We start from the raw sequence: 18,603 nt of genomic DNA on the forward strand, positions 1-18,603 counted from the left end.
TCTCTTTCTCTCTCCTCTCTCTTTCTCTCTCCTCTCTCTTTCTCTCTCCTCTCTCTTTCTCTCTCCTCTCTCTTTCTCTCTCCTCTCTCTTTCTCTCTCCTCTCTCTTTCTCTCTCCTCTCTCTTTCCCTCTCCTCTCTCTTTCCCTCTCCTCTCTCTTTCTCTCTCCTCTCTCTTTCTCTCTCCTCTCTCTTTCTCTCTCCTCTCTCTTTCTCTCTCCTCTCTCTTTCTCTCTCCTCTCTCTTTCTCTTTTTCTCTTTCTCTTTCTCTCTCTCTTTCTCTCTTTCTCTTTCTCTTTCTCTCTTTCTCTTTCTCTCTTTCTCTCACAGATCAGACGACAGCTAGGGACTCAAAGGCCAGGTGTGTTTATCCTTGTGCTGTCTACTGCCCATGACAGCTTCGGACAAACACACTTGGCCTTTTATATTATAGGATGAACTAAGGGATTTTGATGATTTAATCACAGTCGGCTAGATTACGAGTTGTGCGTTAGGGTTAAAATGCTGCTTTTTAATGCCCGCTGGTATTACAAATCTTGAAATGACAGACTCACTGCTCACTTTTTTGGCCAGACTCGGAAATACCGCAAATCCACTTACGTCAATTGCGTATCCTATATTTTCAATGGGACTTGCATAGCGCCGGTATTACGAGTCTAACCAAAAGTGAGCGGTACAGCCTCTCCTGTCAAGACTGGTACCGCATTTAAAAGTCAGTAGTTAAGAGTTTTATGGTCTAACGCCGTAGCATAAAACTCTTAACTAAAGTGCTAAAAAGTACACTAACACCCATAAACTACCTATTAACCCCTAAACCGAGGGCCCCCCCCCACATCGTAACCGGACATCGTCGCCACTATAATAAATATATTAACATCGTCAACACCTACCTACATTTATTAACCCCTAATCTGCCGCCCCCAACATCGCCGCTACTATAATAAAGTTATTAACCCTAAACCTAAGTCTAACCCTAAACCTAACACCCCTATCTGAAATATAATTTTAATAAATCTAAATAAAATTACTATCATTAACTAAATTATTCCTATTTAAGACTAAATACTTAACTGTACAATAAACCCTAAGATAGCTACAATATAACTAATAATTACATTGTATCTAGTTTAGGGTTTATTTTTATTTTACAGGCAACTTTGTATTTATTTTAACTAGGTACAATAGTTATTAAATAGTTATTAACTATTTAATAACTACCTAGCTAAAATAAATACAAGTACCTGTAAAATAAAACCTAACCTAAGTTACAATTACACCTAACTCTACACTATAATTAAATTAATTACCTAAACTAAATACAATTAATTACAATTTAAAAAAATTATCTAAAGTACGAAAACAAACAAACACTAAATTACAGAAAATAATAAAATAATTACAAGAATTTTAAACTAATTATACCTACTCTAATCCCCCTAACAAAATAAAAAAGCCCCCAAAATAAAAAAGCCCTACCCTACACTAAATTACAAATAGCCCTTTAAAGGGCCTTTTGTAGGGCATTGCAGAAGCCTTCATCCAAGCCGGGAAGAAGAGGTCCTCCAGACGGGCAGAAGTCTTCATCCAGGCGGCATCTTCTATCTTCATCCATCCGGCGTGGAGCGGCTCCATCTTCAAGACATCCGACAAGGAGCAGCCTCTTCAAATGACGTCCAACTGAAGAATAAAGGTTCTTTTAAATGACGTCATACAAGATGGTGTCCCTTCAATTCCGATTGGCTGATAAAATTCTATCAGCCAATTGGAATTAAGGTAGAAAAAAATCCTATTGGCTGATGCAATCAGCCAATAGGATTGAGGTTCAATCCTATTGGCTGATCCAATCAGCCAATAGGATTGAGCTTGCATTCTATTGGCTGATTGAATCAGCCAATAGAATGCAAGCTCAATCCTACTGGCTGATTGCATCAGCCAATAGGATTTTTTCTACCTTAATTCTGATTGGCTGATAGAATTCTATCAGCCAATCGGAATTGTAGGGATGCCATCTTGGATGACGTCATTTAAAGGAACCTTAATTCTTCAGTTGGACGTCGTTTGACGAGGATGCTTTGCGTCGGATGTCTTGAAGATGGAGCCGCTCCGTGCCGGATGGATGAAGATAGAAGATACCGCCTGGATGAAGACTTCTGCCCGTCTGGAGGACCACTTTGCCCGGCTTCGTTGAGGACTTCGGCCCGGTTGGGTGAAGACTTCTCAAGGTAGGGTGATCTTCAAGGGGTTAGTGTTTGGTTTTATTAAGGGGGTATTGGGTGGGTTTTATAGTAGGGTTGGGTGTATGGGTGGTGGGTTTTAATGTTGAGGGGTATTGTACTTTTTTTACAGGTAAAAGAGCTGATTGCTTTGGTGCAATGCCTCGCAAGAGGCCCTTTTAAGGGCTATTTGTAATTTAGTATAAGGTAGGGCTTTTTATTATTTTGGGGGGCTTTTTTATTTTATTAGGGGGATTAGATTAGGTGTAATTCATTTAAAAAACTTGTAATTATTTTATTATTTTCTTTAATTTAGTGTTTATTTTTTTCGTACTTTAGATAACTGTATTTAATTGTATTTAATTTAATTATAGTGTAGTGTTAGGTGTAATTGTAACATAGGTTAGGTTTTATTTTACAGGTAAATTTGTCTTTATTTTAACTAGGTAGCTATTAAATTGTTAATAACTATTCAATAACTATTCTACCAAGTTAAAATAAATACAAAGTTGCCTGTAAAATAAAAATAAATCCTAAACTAGCTGCAATGTAACTATTAGTTATATTGTTGCTATTTTAGGGTTTATTTTATAGGTAAGTATTTAGTTTTAAATAGGAATAATTTAGTTAATTGTAGTTATTTTATTTAGATTTATTTAAATTATATTTAAGTTAGGGAGGTTAGGGTTAGACTTAGGTTTAGGGGTTAAGAACTTTAATATAGTGGTAGCAAAGTTGTGGGCAGCAGATTAGGGGTTAATAAATATAATGTAGGTTTCGGCGATGTTGGGGGCAGCAGATTAGGGGTTAAGTATAATGTAGGTGGCGGCGGTGTCCGGAGCGGCAGATTAGGGGTCAATAATATAATGTAGGTGTCGGCGATGTTGGGGGCGGCAAATTAGGGGTTAATAAGTATAAGATTAGGGGTGTTTAGACTCAGGGTTCACATTAAGGTGTTAGGTGTAGACATAAAATGTATTTCCCCATAGGAATCAATGGGGCTGCATTGAGAGCTGAACGCTGCTTTTTTGCAGGTGTTAGGTTTTTTTTCAGCCGGCTCTCCCCCATTGATTCCTATGGGGAAATCGTGCATGAGCACGTTTTGCGAGCTCACAGCTACCGTAAGCAGCGCTGGTATTGAGGTGAGATGTGGAGCAAAATTTTGCTCTACGCTCACTTTTCTGAGGCTAACGCCGGGTTTCTAAAAACCCGTAATACCAGTGTTGTCTGCAATTGAGCGGTGAGGGAAAACTGCTCGCTAGCACCGCACCCCTGTTACCGCAAAACTTGTAATCTAGGTGAGTGTTTTTATTAGCAGCTTTTCTTCTCTACATTTAATTGAAAGTAAGAGAGTAGCTAATTTATTTTTTACAGTGTTTTGACACATGCTAGTGTAATTCTAAAAAAAAAGAATTGTACTTCCATAAGAAAAAATTGTATTGTATTTCCATAGGTGGTCTAAGTAGGGGGAAAGACAATTGTATCTATCTGTCTATCTACATACACACACGCATGTATATATATATATATATATATATATATATATATACATATACCAATATTTAAAAATTCCAGGGACACTTTGCAGCAGAGCTAGCAAGCAGGTTACCGGAGTAATGAGGACCTACTGTTCAACTGCTCTGGCTACTCAGTTCTGTAATCAAAACACACCCATTTGATAGTAATAGTATAATTTAGACTTATCCATAGCTTATTATACAGATTACAGCACACACACAAACACACAGACAGTATGTATGTATGTATGTATATATATATATCTATATGTATATATATATATATGTGTATATATATATTTATTTATACTTGTCCTAAAGCCCGTTTACATGGGCCATTTTTTGAAGTACAGTGGTCCTACCCCTTGCTCTCTCTCCCTCCCCCTGTCTTCTGCTCTCTCTCTCCCCCTGTCTTCTGCTCTCTCTCTCCCCCTGTCTTCTGCTCTCTCTCTCCCCCTCTCTTTTGCTCTCTCTCCCCCTCTCTTTTGCTCTCTCTCCCCCTCTCTTTTGTGCTCTCTCCACCTCTCTTTTGCTCTCTCTACCCCCTCTCTTTTGCTCTCTCCCCTTTCATTTGCTCTTTCCCCTCTGTTTTGCTCCCTCTCTCCCCCTTCTCTTTTGCTTTCTCTCCCCCTTCTCTTTTGCTTTCTTTCCCCCTTCTCTTTTGCTTTCCTTCTCCCCTCTCTTTTACTCTCTCGCCCTCTCTTTTGAGCTTTCTCTCCCCCTCTCTTTTGCGCTCTTCTCCTTTCCCTCTCTTTTGCGCTCTCTCTCTCCCTTCCCTCTCTTTTGCGCTCTCTCTCCCTTCCCTCTCTTTTGTGCTCTCTCTCTCCCCCTCACTTTTGTGCTCTCTCTCTCCCTCCTGTCTTTTGCGCTTTCTCTCTCCCCCTGTCTTTTGCGCTCTCTCTCTCCCCCTGTCTTTTGCGCTCTCTCTCTCCCCCTGTCTTTTGCGCTCTCTCTTTCCCCCTCTCTTTTGCTCTCTCTCCCCCCTCTCTTTTGTGCTCTCTCTCTCTCTCTCTCCCCCCCTCTCTTTTGCGCTCTCTATCTCTCTCTCTCCCCCCTCTCTTTTGCGCTCTCTCTCCCCCCTCTCTTTTGCGCTCTCTCTCCCTCCTCTTTTGTGTGCTCTCTCCCCCCTCTTTTTTGTGCTCTCTCTCCCCCCCCCTCTCTTTTGCGCGCTCTCTCTCTCCCCCCTCTCTTTTGCTCTCTTTCTCCCCCCCCCCTCTTTTGCTTTTTATTATTTTGGGGGGCTTTTTTATTTTATTAGGTGGATTAGATTAGGTGTAATTAGTTTAAAAACTTGTAATTATTTTCTGTAATTTAGTGGGGGGGTTTTTCGTACTTTAGATAATTGTATTTAACTGTATTTAGTTTACGAAATTAATTTAATTATAGCTTAGTGTTAGGTGTAATTGTAACATAGGTTAGGTTTTATTTTACAGGTAAATTTGTCTTTATTTTAACTAGGTAGCTATTAAATCGTTAATAACTATTTAATAACTATTCTACCTAGTTAAAATAAATACAAAGTTGCCTGTAAAATCAAAATAAATCCTAAACTAGCTACAATGTAACTATTAGTTATATTGTAGCTATCTTAGGGTTTATTTTATAGGTAAGTATTTAGTTTTAAATAGGAATAATTTAGTTAATTGTAGTTATTTTATTTAGATTTATTTAAATTATATTTAAGTTAGGGGGTTTAGGGGTTAAGAACTTTAATATTGTGGCGGCGACGTTGTTGGCGGCAGATTAGGGGTTAATAAGTGTAGGTAGGTGGCGGCAGCATTGGGGGTGGCAGATTAGGGGTTAATAAATATAATGTAGGTGCCGGCGATGTTGGGGGCAGCAGATTAGGGTTTAATAAGTATAATGTAGGTGGCGGCAGTGTACGGAGCGGCAGATTAGGGGTTAATAATATAATGTAGGTGTCGGCGATGTCGGGGGCGGCGAATTAGGGGTTAATAAGTGTAAGATTAGGGGTGTTTAGACTCGGGGTTCAGGGTAGGGTGTTAGGTGTAAACATAAAATGTATTTCCCCATAGGAATCAATGGGGCTGCGTTGAGAGCTGAACGCTGCTTTTTTGCAGGTGTTAGGTTTTTTTCAGCTGTGCATGAGCACGTTTTGCAAGCTCACCACTACCGTAAGCAGCGCTGGTATTGAGGTGAGATTTGGAGCAAAATTTAGCTCTACGCTCACTTTTCTGCGGCCAAACGCCCGGGTTTCTAAAAACCCGTAATACCAGCGTTGTCTGCAAGTGAGCGGTGAGGGAAAACTGTTCGTTAGCACCGCACCCCTGTTACCGCAAAACTCGTAATCTAGGTGAGCGTTTTTATTAGCAGCTTTTCTTCTCTACATTTAAAGGGACACTGAACCCAAATTTTTTCTTATGGGATTCAGATAGAGCATGCAATTTTAAGCAACTTTCTAATTTACTCCTATTATCAATTTTTCTTCGTTCTCTTGCTATCTTTATTTGAAAAAGAAGGCATCTAAGCTTTTTTTTGGTTTAGACTCTGGACAGCACTTTTTTATTGGTGGATGAATTTATCCACCAATCAACAAGGACAACCCAGGTTGTTCACCAAAAATGGGCCGGCATCTAAACATACATTCTTGCATTTCAAATAAAGATGCCAATAGAATGAAGAAAAATTGATAATAGGAGTAAATTAGAAAGTTTCTTAAAATTGCATGCTCTATCTGAATCACGAAAGAAAAAATGTGGGTTCAGTGTCCCTTTAATCTAAAGTAAGAGAGTAGCTAATTTATTTTTTACAGTGTTTTGACACATGCTAGTGTAATTCTAAAAAGAAGAATTGTACTTTCATAAGAAAAAATCGTATTGTATTTCCATAGGTGGTCTAAGTAGGGGAAAGACAATTGTATCTCTCTGTATCTACACACAAACACACACACACACACGAATATATATATATATATATATATATATATATATATATATATATACACCAATATTTAAAAATTCCAGGGGCACTTTGCATCAGAGCCAACAAGCAGGTTACCGGAGTAATGAGGACCTACTGCTCTGGCTACTCAGTTCTGTGATCAAAACACACCCATTTGATAGTAATAGTATAATTTAGACTTATCCATAGCTTATTATACAGATTACAGCACACACACACACACATACAGTATGTATGTATATATATATATATATATATATATATATATATATATATATATATAAAGGTAAATGAGTTGAGTCAAGCACCATAGGTTTTGTAAAATTTCTCTCCAACCTGTGTGCTTGTTACCAAGGAGTATCAGCCAAACTCCAGCATATACAGTCCATGTAAGAAACAAGGTAACAGCACCACAGTACAAAAAAATCTTCTTTTATAGGTGAAAAATCTTTATTTGAGGTATAGCAACCGTTAAAAAGCGACGTTTCGGACCTATATGGTCCTTAATCATGCATGATTAAAGACCATGTAGGTCCGAAACGTCGCTTTTTAATGGTTGCTATACCTCAAATAAAGATTTTTCACCTATAAAAGAAGATTTTTTTGTACTGTGGTGCTGTTACCTTGTTTCTTACATGGACTATATATATATATATATATATATATATATATATATATATATATATATATATATATATATATATATATATATATATATATATTTATACTAGTCCTAAAGCCCGTTTACATGGGCCATTTTTTGAAGTACAGTGGTCCTACCCCTTGCTCTCTCTCCCTCCCCCTCTCTTCTGCTCTCTCTCCCCCCCCCCTCTCTTCTGCTCTCTCTCTCCCCCCCTCTCTTCTGCTCTCTCTCCCCCCCCTCTCTTCTGCTCTCTCTCCCCCCCCTCTTCTGCTCTCTCTCTCCCCCCTCTCTTCTGCTCTCTCTCTCCCCCTCTTTTGCTCTCTCTCCCCCTCTCTTTTGTGCTCTCTCCCCCTCTCTTTTGCGCTCTCTCTCGCTCCACCTGTCTCTTGCTTTCTCTACCCCCCCTCTCTTTTGCTCTCTCTCCCCTTTCATTTGCTCTTTCCCCTCTTTTTTGCACTCTCTCCCCTTTCATTTGCTCTTTCCCCTCTTTTTTGCTCCCTCTCTCCCCCGTCTCTTTTGCTTTCTCTCCCCCCTCTCTTTTGCTTTCTTTCTCCCCTCTCTTTTGCTCTCTCACCCCCTCTCTTTTGCGCTCTCTCTCTTCCCTCTCTTTTTACACTCTCTCTCCCCCTCTCTTTTGCGCGCTCTCTCTCTCCCCCCTGTCTTTTGCGCTCTCTCTTTCCCCCATCTCTTTTGCGCTCTCTCCCCCTCGCTTTTGTTCTCTCTCTCTCTCCCCCCTCTCTTTTGTTCTCTCGCTCCCCCTCTCTTTTGTGCTCTCTCTCTCCCCACTCTCTTTTGTGCTCTCTCCCCCTCTTTTTTGTGCTCTCTCTCCCCCCTCTTTTTTGTGCTCTCTCTCCCCCCCTCTTTTTTGTGCTCTCTCTCCCCCCTCTTTTTTGTGCTCTCTCTCCCCCCTCTTTTTTGTGCTCTCTCTCCCCCCTCTTTTTTGTGCTCTCTTTCCCCCCTCATTTTTGTGCTCTCTCTCCCCCTCTCTTTTGCACTCTCCCCCCCATCTTTGGCGCTCTCACCCCCCCTCTCTTTTAGGCTCTCTCCCCCCTTCTCTTTTGCGCGCTCTCCCCCCTTCTCTTTTGCGCTCTCTCCCCCTCTCTTTTGCTCTCTCTCCCCCTCTCTTTTGCTCTCTCTCTCCCCCTCTCTCGTTTGCTCTGTCTCTTTCCCTTCTCTTTTGCTCTCTCTCGCCCCCTCTCTTTTGCTCTCTCTCCTCCCTCTCTTTTGCTCTCTCTCTCCTCCCTCTCTTTTGCTCTCTCTCTCCTCCCTCTCTTTTGCTCTCTCTCCATCCCTCTCTTTTGCTCTCTCTCTCCATCCCTCTCTTTTGCTCTCTCTCTCTCTCCATCCCTCTCTTTTGCTCTGTCTCTCCATCCCTCTCTTTTGCTCTGTCTCTCCATCCCTCTCTTTTGCTCTGTCTCTCCATCCCACTCTTTTGTTCTGTCTCTCCATCCCTCTCTTTTGCTCTGTCTCTCCATCCCTCTCTTTTGCTCTGTCTCTCTCCCCCTATCTCTTTTGCTCTCTCTCTCCCCCCTCTCTTTTTCTGTCTCTCCCCCCTCTCTTTTTTGCTCTGTCTCTTTCCCTTCTCTTTTGCTCTCTCTCTTCATCCCTCTTTTTTGCTCTGTCTCTCCATCCCTCTCTTTTGCTCTGTCTCTCCATCCCTCTCTTTTGCTCTCGCTCCCTCTCTTTTGCTCTGTCTCTCCCCCCTCTCTTTTGCTCTGTCTCTCCCCCCTCTCTTTTGCTCTGTCTCTCCCCCCTCTCTTTTGCTCTGTCTCTCTCCCCTCTGTATTGCTCTCTCCCCCCTCTTTTGCTATTTCCCCTCTCTTTTCCTCTCTTTTCCTCTCTCTTCCCCTCTCTTTAGCTCTTTCCCATCTCTTTTTGTCTCTCCCCATTTCTATCCCCCCCTCTCTCTCACGCCGACCGCACCCGGTCACACCAGGCCACGCCCACTTTCGCCGCACAGTGCCGCGAACAGCAGATCAGGTAAGGCCAGATGTGTTTGTCCTTGTGCTGTCTCTACTGCGCATGACAGCTTCGCACAAACACACTTGGCCTTTTATATTATAGGATATATACAGTATATATATTATACACCAAATTTTGGGCACAAAAGGTAGCATTTTATATGGCTGTCTAGTCAATAGAGGGTTAATAAAACAGCTATACAAAAATATTTATGTACACATTTTAATCAGAGCTAAAGCTTCCTAGGCAGAATGGTATTGCAAATGTAGACATCTCCCAACCATAAAAAGCACAATCCTGACAATTTTGAATTTCATCATTTGCAGTAATTAAAGTAAAGCAATATGCAAAAACACACTTTTAAATTTTTTAAAGAATAAAAAGAATTACTTTGGTTTAGAATTTGTACCAGTAAACAGAAAACAGTCTATATCACTAGTCAAAATGTATTAAAGTATATAATTTAAGTTAATACATGTGCACATATATTTACAAAACTATACTATTAACAGTTATTAATTCTTCCAAAAGACCATACAAATAGAAGCATTCTTGAAGTATTGCAGTAAAGTTATAATTAAACATAAACCATCTCCTAATCAATATATAAGAACTGGACAGTTATCACTTCCCTATATATTGCACTATTGCAGGGCTCAGCATAGTGCTTAAAGACGCACATGATTGAAGTGACACAAAATGACCTTAGATGCACTGTTCTAATAGCCAGCAGCAATGCTTCCTAAGTTATCCTGGTCTCCTAATGATACTCAGGGCAGAGGTGCAGGGGAGGAGTTAGGCTGCAGTGTGTCAAATTACTATAAACAGGAGACGCACAGTAAACACTCAGTGCAGCTGATCTTACTGTGTGATTATGCACAGCACTGGACTGGGTGAACTGGTGGGGGCAAATGGATTTTTGTATTGTTTAGTCTAACAGCAATCGTCATAGTTTTGCACTGTTTGTATGAAGTGGTGTATGTTTAAAACTCATGCTAAAATCAGTAAGCTGCAGGTAACTAAAATATGAAGATTACTGTCATACTAAATAATGCAAAGATGCAAACAATAAATTATCTACAGTAGTAGCCAAGTAATCCCACCTATTTTACAAGTCAGCACAGCTGCTTTCCTAGTGGGAGGAGATGTTTGTAAATGTTTTTTTCTCTGATTTGTAGCTGCTTAAACATTGATCACTCAGACAAAAGTGCAGCAAGGAGTCTGTGCCTAGAGAAGGTGCTGTAGGGTGTCTGTGCCTAGAGAAGGTGCTGTAGGGTGTCTGTGCCTAGAGAAGGTGCTGCAGGGTGTCTGTGCCTAGAGAAGGTGCAGCAAGGAGTCTGTGCCTAGAGAAGGTGCAGCATGGAGTCTATGCCTAGTAAAGGTGCAGCAGGGAGTCTGTGCCTAGAGAAGGTGCAGCAGGGAGTCTGTGCCTATAGAAGGTGCGGCAAGGAGTCTGTGCCTAGAAAAGGTGCGGCAGGGAGTCTGTGCCTAGAGAAGGTTCTTCAGAGGGCTTTGTGAAACGCGCGTCAGGGGTCCTCTGGAGAATCTCTGTCTCTCCATTTTTTTTTAAACTTGCTTACCATGTGGTAATAACTAGACTCTCTCAGTTAATATATATGGATATTTAAGCCTAGCAGTTAGTTTAAAATGATAAAGATAATTTAACTTTAGCCCTCGGATGGTAAGGGCTTATTTGATATAGATACGTATTTACTGCTGGCTGTTACTATTCCAGATTACATAAACTGGATAGGAGTTCTAGTGTTTTTTTCTGGTTTAAGTGTTTTTCATTTGAGCTCAAACCATTTGTATGTATGAGAATTTATTTTTCTCTTCTTTTTGATTTTTCAATAAAGTTAGCAGTGTGAATGACATTCGAATCACTACCTATATAGTTTATCTAATTTTCTAATTAAGCAGAGTAATGATTCCATAATGCAGATCCAGCTACCTATACTTAATTGTATAATCTATTACAATGACTCTGTTAGTTGTTACTTGCTGCACCTTCTCTAGGGACAGACTCCTTGCTGCACCTTCCTAATAACTGCAGCACTACAGATGGAGATATTTCTAGGGACAAAATCCAGGGACTATCCCTGGAAATCAGGGACTGTTGACAACTATGATATATTATTTGTGTGTGAATGTTTGTTTACATTTTGGAGCTTATCTGCAGTAGAACACTTAGGCCTAGATTTGGAGTTTGGCGTTAGCCGTGAAAACCAGCGTTAGAGGCTTCTAACGCTGGTTTTAGGCTACCTCCGGTATTTGGAGTCACTCAAAATAGGGTCTAACGCTCACTTTTCAGCCGTGACTTTTCCATACAGCAGATCCCCTTATGTAAATTGCGTATCCTATCTTTTCAATGGGATCTTTCTAACTCCGGTATTTAGAGTCGTGTCTGAAGTGAGCGTTAGACATCTAACGACAAAACTCCAGCCGCAGGAAAAAAGTCAGTAGTTAAGAGCTTTCTGGGCTAACGCCGGTTTATAAAGCTCTTAACTACTGTGCTCTAAAGTACACTAACACCCATAAACTACCTATGTACCCCTAAACCGAGGTCCCCCCACATCGCTGCCACTCTAATAATTTTTTTAACCCCTAATCTGCCGACCGCCACCTACGTTATCCTTATGTACCCCTAATCTGCTGCCCCTAACACCGCCGACCCCTATATTATATTTATTAACCCCTAATCTGCCCCCCACAACGTCGCCTCCACCTGCCTACACTTATTAACCCCTAATCTGCCGAGCGGACCTGAGCGCTACTATAATAAAGTTATTAACCCCTAATCTGCCTCACTAACCCTATAATAAATAGTATTAACCCTCTAATCTGCCCTCCCTAACATCGCCGACACCTAACTTCAATTATTAACCCCTAATCTGCCGACCGGAGCTCATCACTATTCTAATAAATGTATTAACCCCTAAAGCTAAGTCTAACCCTAACACCCCCTAAAATAAATATAATTTACATCTAACGAAATTAATTAACTCTTATTAAATAAATTATTCCTATTTAAAGCTAAATACTTACCTGTAAAATAAATCCTAATATAGCTACAATATAAATTATAATTACATTAAGGCTATTTTAGGATTAATATTTATTTTACAGGCAACTCTGTAATTATTTTAACCAGGTACAATAGCTATTAAATAGTTAAGAACTATTTAATAGTTACCTAGTTAAAATAATTACAAAATTACCTGTCAAATAAATCCTAACCTAAGTTACAATTAAACCTAACACTATACTATCATTAAATTAATTAAATAAAATACCTACAATTACCTACAATTAAACCTAACACTACACTATCAATACATTAATTAAATACAATACCTACAAATAACTACAATGAAATAAACTAACTAAAGTACAAAAAATAAAAAAGAACTAAGTTACAAAAAATAAAAAAATATCTACAAACATAAGAAAAATATTACAACAATTTTAAACTAATTACACCTACTCTAAGCCCCCTAATAAAACAACAAAGCCCCCCAAAATAAAAAATGCCCTACCCTATTCTAAATTACTAAAGTTAAAAGCTCTTTTACCTTACCAGCCCTGAACAGGGCCCTTTGTGGGGCATTCCCCAAGAAGTTCAGCTCTTTTGCCTGTAAAAAAAACATACAATACCCCCCCCAATATTACAACCCACCACCCACATACCCCTAATCTAACCCAAACCCCCCTTAAATAAACCTAACACAAAGCCCCTGGAAATCTTCCTACCTTGTCTTCACCATACCAGGTTCACCGATCGGTCCTGAAGAGCTCCTCCGATGTCCTGATCCAAGCCCAAGCGGGGGGCTGAAGATGTCCATGATCCGGTAGAAGTCTTCATCCAAGCGGGGCAGAAGAGGTCTTCCATCCGATTGAAGTCTTCATCCAGGCGGCATCTTCTATCGACATCCATCTGGAACGGAGCGGCAGCATCCTGAAGACCTCCGACGCGGAACATCCATCCTGGCCGACGACTGAACGACGAATGACGGTTCCTTTAAATGACATCATCCAAGATGGCGTCCCTCGAATTCCGATTGGCTGATAGGATTCTATCAGCCAATCGGAATTAAGGTAGGAATATTCTGATTGGCTGATGGAATCAGCCAATCAGATTTAGCTCGCATTCTATTGGCTGATCGGAACAGCCAATAGAATGCGAGCTCAATCTGATTGGCTGATTGGATCAGCCAATCGGATTGAACTTGATTCTGATTGGCTGATTCCATCAGCCAATCAGAATATTCCTACCTTAATTCCGATTGGCTGATAGAATCCTATCAGCCAATCGGAATTCGAGGGACGCCATCTTGGATGACGTAATTTAAAGGAACCGTCATTCGTAGTTCAGTCGTCGGTCAGGATGGATGTTCCGCGTCGGAGGTCTTCAGGATGCTGCCGCTCCGTTCCAGATGGATGTCGATAGAAGATGCCGCCTGGATGAAGACTTCAATCGGATGGAAGACCTCTTCTGCCCCGCTTGGATGAAGACTTCTACCGGATCATGGACATCTTCAGCCCCCCGCTTGGGCTTGGATCAGCACATCGGAGGAGCTCTTCAGGACCGATCGGTGAACCTGGTATGGTGAAGACAAGGTAGGAAGATCTTCAGGGGCTTAGTGTTAGGTTTATTTAAGGGGGGTTTGGGTTAGATTAGAGGTATGTGGGTGGTGGGTTGTAATGTTGGGGGGGGGTATTGTATGTTTTTTTTACAGGCAAAAGAGCTGAACTTCTTGGGGCATGCCCCACAAAGGGCCCTGTTCAGGGCTGGTAAGGTAAAAGAGCTTTTAACTTTAGTAATTTAGAATAGGGTAGGGCATTTTTTATTTTTGGGGGCTTTGTTGTTTTATTAGGGGGCTTAGAGTAGGTGTAATTAGTTTAAAATTGTTGTAATATTTTTCTTATGTTTGTAGATATTTTTTTATTTTTTGTAACTTAGTTCTTTTTTATTTTTTGTACTTTAGTTAGTTTATTTCATTGTAGTTATTTGTAGGTATTGTATTTAATTAATGTATTGATAGTGTAGTGTTACGTTTAATTGTAGGTAATTGTAGGTATTTTATTTAATTAATTTAATGATAGTATAGTGTTAGGTTTAATTGTAACTTAGGTTAGGATTTATTTGACAGGTAATTTTGTAATTATTTTAAATAGGTAACTATTCAATAGTTCTTAACTATTTAATAGCTATTGTACCTGGTTAAAATAATTACAAAGTTGCCTGTAAAATAAATATTAATCCTAAAATAGCTACAATGTAATTATAATTTATATTGTAGCTATATTAGGATTTATTTTACAGGTAAGTATTTAGCTTTAAATAGGAATAATTTATTTAATAAGAGTTAATTAATTTAGTTAGATGTAAATTATATTTAACTTAGGGGGGTGTTAGGGTTAGACTTAGCTTTAGGGGTTAATACATTTATTAGAATAGCGGTGAGCTCCGGTCGGCAGATTAGGGGTTAATAATTGAAGTTAGGTGTCAGCGATGTTAGGGAGGGCAGATTAGGGGTTAATACTATTTATTATAGGGTTAGTGAGGCGGATTAGGGGTTAATAACTTTATTATAGTAGCGCTCAGGTCCGCTCGGCAGATTAGGGGTTAATAAGTGTAGGCATGTGGAGGCGACGTTGTGGGGGGCAGATTAGGGGTTAATAAATATAATATAGGGGTCAGCGATGTTAGGGCAGCAGATTAGGGGTACATAGGGATAATGTAAGTAGCGGCGGTTTACGGAGCGGCAGATTAGGGGTTAATAATAATATGCAGGGGTCAGCGATAGCGGGGGCGGCAGATTTGGGGTTAATAAGTGTAAGGTTAGGGGTGTTTAGACTCGGGGTACATGTTAGAGTGTTAGGTGCAGACGTAGGAAGTGTTTCCCCATAGCAAACAATGGGGCTGCGTTAGGAGCTGAACGCGGCTTTTTTGCAGGTGTTAGTTTTTTTTTCAGCTCAAACAGCCCCATTGTTTTCTATGGGAGAATCGTGCACGAGCACGTTTTTGAGGCTGGCCGCTTGCGTAAGCAACTCTGGTATCGAGAGTTGAAGCTGCGTTAAAAATGCTCTACGCTCCTTTTTTGGAGCCTAACGCAGCCTTTATGTGGACTCTCAATACCAGAGTTATTTTTATGGTGCGGCCAGAAAAAAGCCGGTGTTAGCTACGCGGGTCGTTACCAACAAAACTCCAAATCTAGGCCTTAGTGTTTATGGAGAGGGTTAGATAGGTAGTAGTACAGTTACTTGAATACAAATATTTATATTCTGGTTTCTTTAAATGACAAACTGTATTACTGTCATTATGATCCCCAGAGCCCTCTGCTGAGCTGCTTATGAATGTCAGTCGCTGCCGGCGTCTTATAGTGATTCTGTCTCTTGGGTACTTGCAGCAGGAATGGTGCCAGAATAACTTCAGGTGAGAACCATAATACTGTAAGGTATCATATAATATTCTAAACAAGTGCTACAACTGCTTATTACCCTGGTACAACCTATGGTACTAACCATGTGCTACAAGTACTTATTACACTGGTACATTCTATTGTACTAACCAACTGCTATAAGTACTATACTACCCTGTAACATTCTATTGTACTAACCATGTGCTACAAGTACTAACTACCTTGTTATATCCTATTGTACTAACCAAGTGTTACTAGTGCTTACTACCTTGTTACATCCTATTATACTAACCATGTGCTACTAGTGCTTACTACCTTGTTACATCCTATTATACTAACCATGTGATACAATTGCTTATTACCCTGTAACATTCTATTGTACTAACCAAGTGCTTATTACCCTGTAACATTCTATTGTACTAACCATGTGCTACAAGTACTTACTACCTTGTTACATCCTATTATACTAACCATGTGCTACAAGTACTTACTACCTTGTTACATTCTATTATACTAACTATGTGCTACAAGTACTTATTACCCTGGTACATCCTATTGTACTAACCAAGTGCTACAAGTGCTTATTACCCTGTTACATCCTATTGTACTAACCAAGTGCTACAAGTGCTTATTACCCTGGCACATCCTATTGTACTATCCAAATGCTACAAGTATTTTACTACCCTGTTACATCCTATTGTATTAACCATGTGCTACAAGTGCTTATTACACTGTTACATCCTCTTGTACTAACCAAGTGCTTATTACCCTGTTACATCCTCTTGTACTAACCAAGTGCTACAAGTGCTTACTACCCTGGTACATCCTATAGTACAAACCAACTGTTACAAATGCTTTACTACCCTGTTACATCCTATTGTACTAACCAAGTGCTACAAGTACTTTACTACCATGTTACATCCTATTGTACTAACCAAGTGCTACAAGTGCTTATTACCCTGTTACATCCTTTTGTACTAACCATGTGCTACAAGTACTTTACTACCATGTTACTTCCTATTGTACTAGCCAAGTGATTCAAGTACTTTACTACGTTGTTATATCCTATTGTACTAACTATGTGCTACAAGTGCTTATTACCCTGTTACATCCTATTGTACTAACCATGTGCTACAAGTAATTTACTACCCTGTTACATCCTATTGTACTAACCATGTGCTACAAGTACTTTATTACCCTGTTACATCCTATTGTACTAGCCAAGTGATTCAAGTACTTTACTATGTTGTTACATCCTATTGTACTAACCAAGTGATTCAAGTACTTTACTACCCTGTTACATCCTATTGTACTAACCAAGTGCTACATGTACTTTACTGCCCTCTTACATCCTTTTGTGCTAACCAACTGCTGCAAGTGCCGAATACCATGGTACATCCTATTGTACTAACCAAGTGATACAAGTACTTATTACCCTGTTACATCCTATTGTACTAACCATGTGCTTCAAGTACTTTACTACCCTGTTATATCCTATTGTACTAACCAAGTGCTACAAGTACTTTACTACTCCATTACATCCTATTGTACTAACCAAGTGCTACAAGTGCTTATTGCCCTGTTACATCCTATTGTACTAACCAAGTGCTGCAAGTGCTTATTACCCTGGTACATCCTATTGTACTAACCAAGTGTTACAAGTACTTTACTACCCTCTTACATCCTATTGTATTAACCAAGTGCTACAAGTAATTTACTACCCTGTTACATCCTTTTGTACTAACCAAATGCTGCAAGTAATTTACATACTTGCAGCATTTGGTTAGTACTAGTAAAATACACTGTTACATCCTATTGCACTAACCAAGTGCTACAAGTAATTTACTACCCTGTTACTTCTTATTGTACAAACCATGTGCTACAAATGCTTATTACCCTGTTACATCCTATTATAATAACCAAGCGCTACAAGTAATTTATTACCCTGTTACATCCTATTGTACTAACCAAGTGCTACAAGTGCTTATTACCCTGGTATATCCTATTGTACTAACCAAGTGCTTATTACCCTGTTACATCCTACTGTACTAACCAAGTGCTGCAAGTAATTTACTACCCTATTACATCCTGTTGTACTAACTAAGGGCTCACTTCTATTGAGCCATAATTCTGTTTGTGTACACTCGCAAACCGATAAATATTCTGTCAGAAACAATATCGTTTATCAACTGCTTCCAACGGCCCGTTATAACCCAATTTCGGCAACCGGACTCTGGCTGCCGAAAACATTATTGTGTCCCATACAAAGTATGGGAAGCCGCTAATCTTTAAATAATACCCGGTTTCCAATGCCCATGCAAACCGTAAATACACGGTCAGAGGCTGCCAATACACTAACAAAAATAACACCCAGCTAAACTAGGTGTAAAACAGGAAAAAGTTGCTCTTTGAGACCTTTTTTCCCATTGAAATCTAACCCAACACATCAAAACCCCTCTATCCGCCATTCCCCCCACATCACAACTAATAATAAATGTATTAATCTCTAAACCGCCATGCCCCACAACGCAAACTACCTATTTAAACTAACCCCTAATCCGCAATGCCCCCACATCGCAAAGTATCTATTTAAACTATTAACCCCTAATCTGCCATCCCCCACAACGCAATCTAGCTATTTAAACTATTAACCCCGACTTTGACAATAATCCACATCGCAATTAACTAATCATTAAGCCCCTAACCTAACACCCCCAAAATTAACCCCATTACATAAATTAAAAAAGTTTAATTTTTTTTTTTTTTTTTAAAAAAGCCTAACTCTAACCCCCAGATAAGTACTCACTGTTCCTGAAGTCCGGCGTTGAAGTTTTCTTCTAAGCGGCAACCTCTTCTATCTTCATCCTGGACCGCGGAACCATGGAGTGTGGAGAATCCTCTTCGTACGATCGCCGATGTACACTGA

At 39.9% G+C, this 18,603-nt stretch overlaps 1 protein-coding gene across 1 annotated transcript in view; it reads left to right on the forward strand.

Annotated features, from left to right (window-relative positions):
* Positions 1-18,603, forward strand: part of SIGIRR (single Ig and TIR domain containing) — a 119,830-nt gene that overhangs the window by 69,156 nt on the left and 32,071 nt on the right. Inside the window, exon 7 of the mRNA XM_053720510.1 lies at positions 15,589-15,691. Coding sequence (XP_053576485.1) covers positions 15,589-15,691 — 103 coding nt within the window. The remainder of the gene's footprint in view (positions 1-15,588; positions 15,692-18,603) is intronic.

The sequence above is a fragment of the Bombina bombina genome, chromosome 7 (assembly GCF_027579735.1).
Source record: "Bombina bombina isolate aBomBom1 chromosome 7, aBomBom1.pri, whole genome shotgun sequence".
NCBI lineage: Eukaryota > Metazoa > Chordata > Amphibia > Anura > Bombinatoridae > Bombina > Bombina bombina.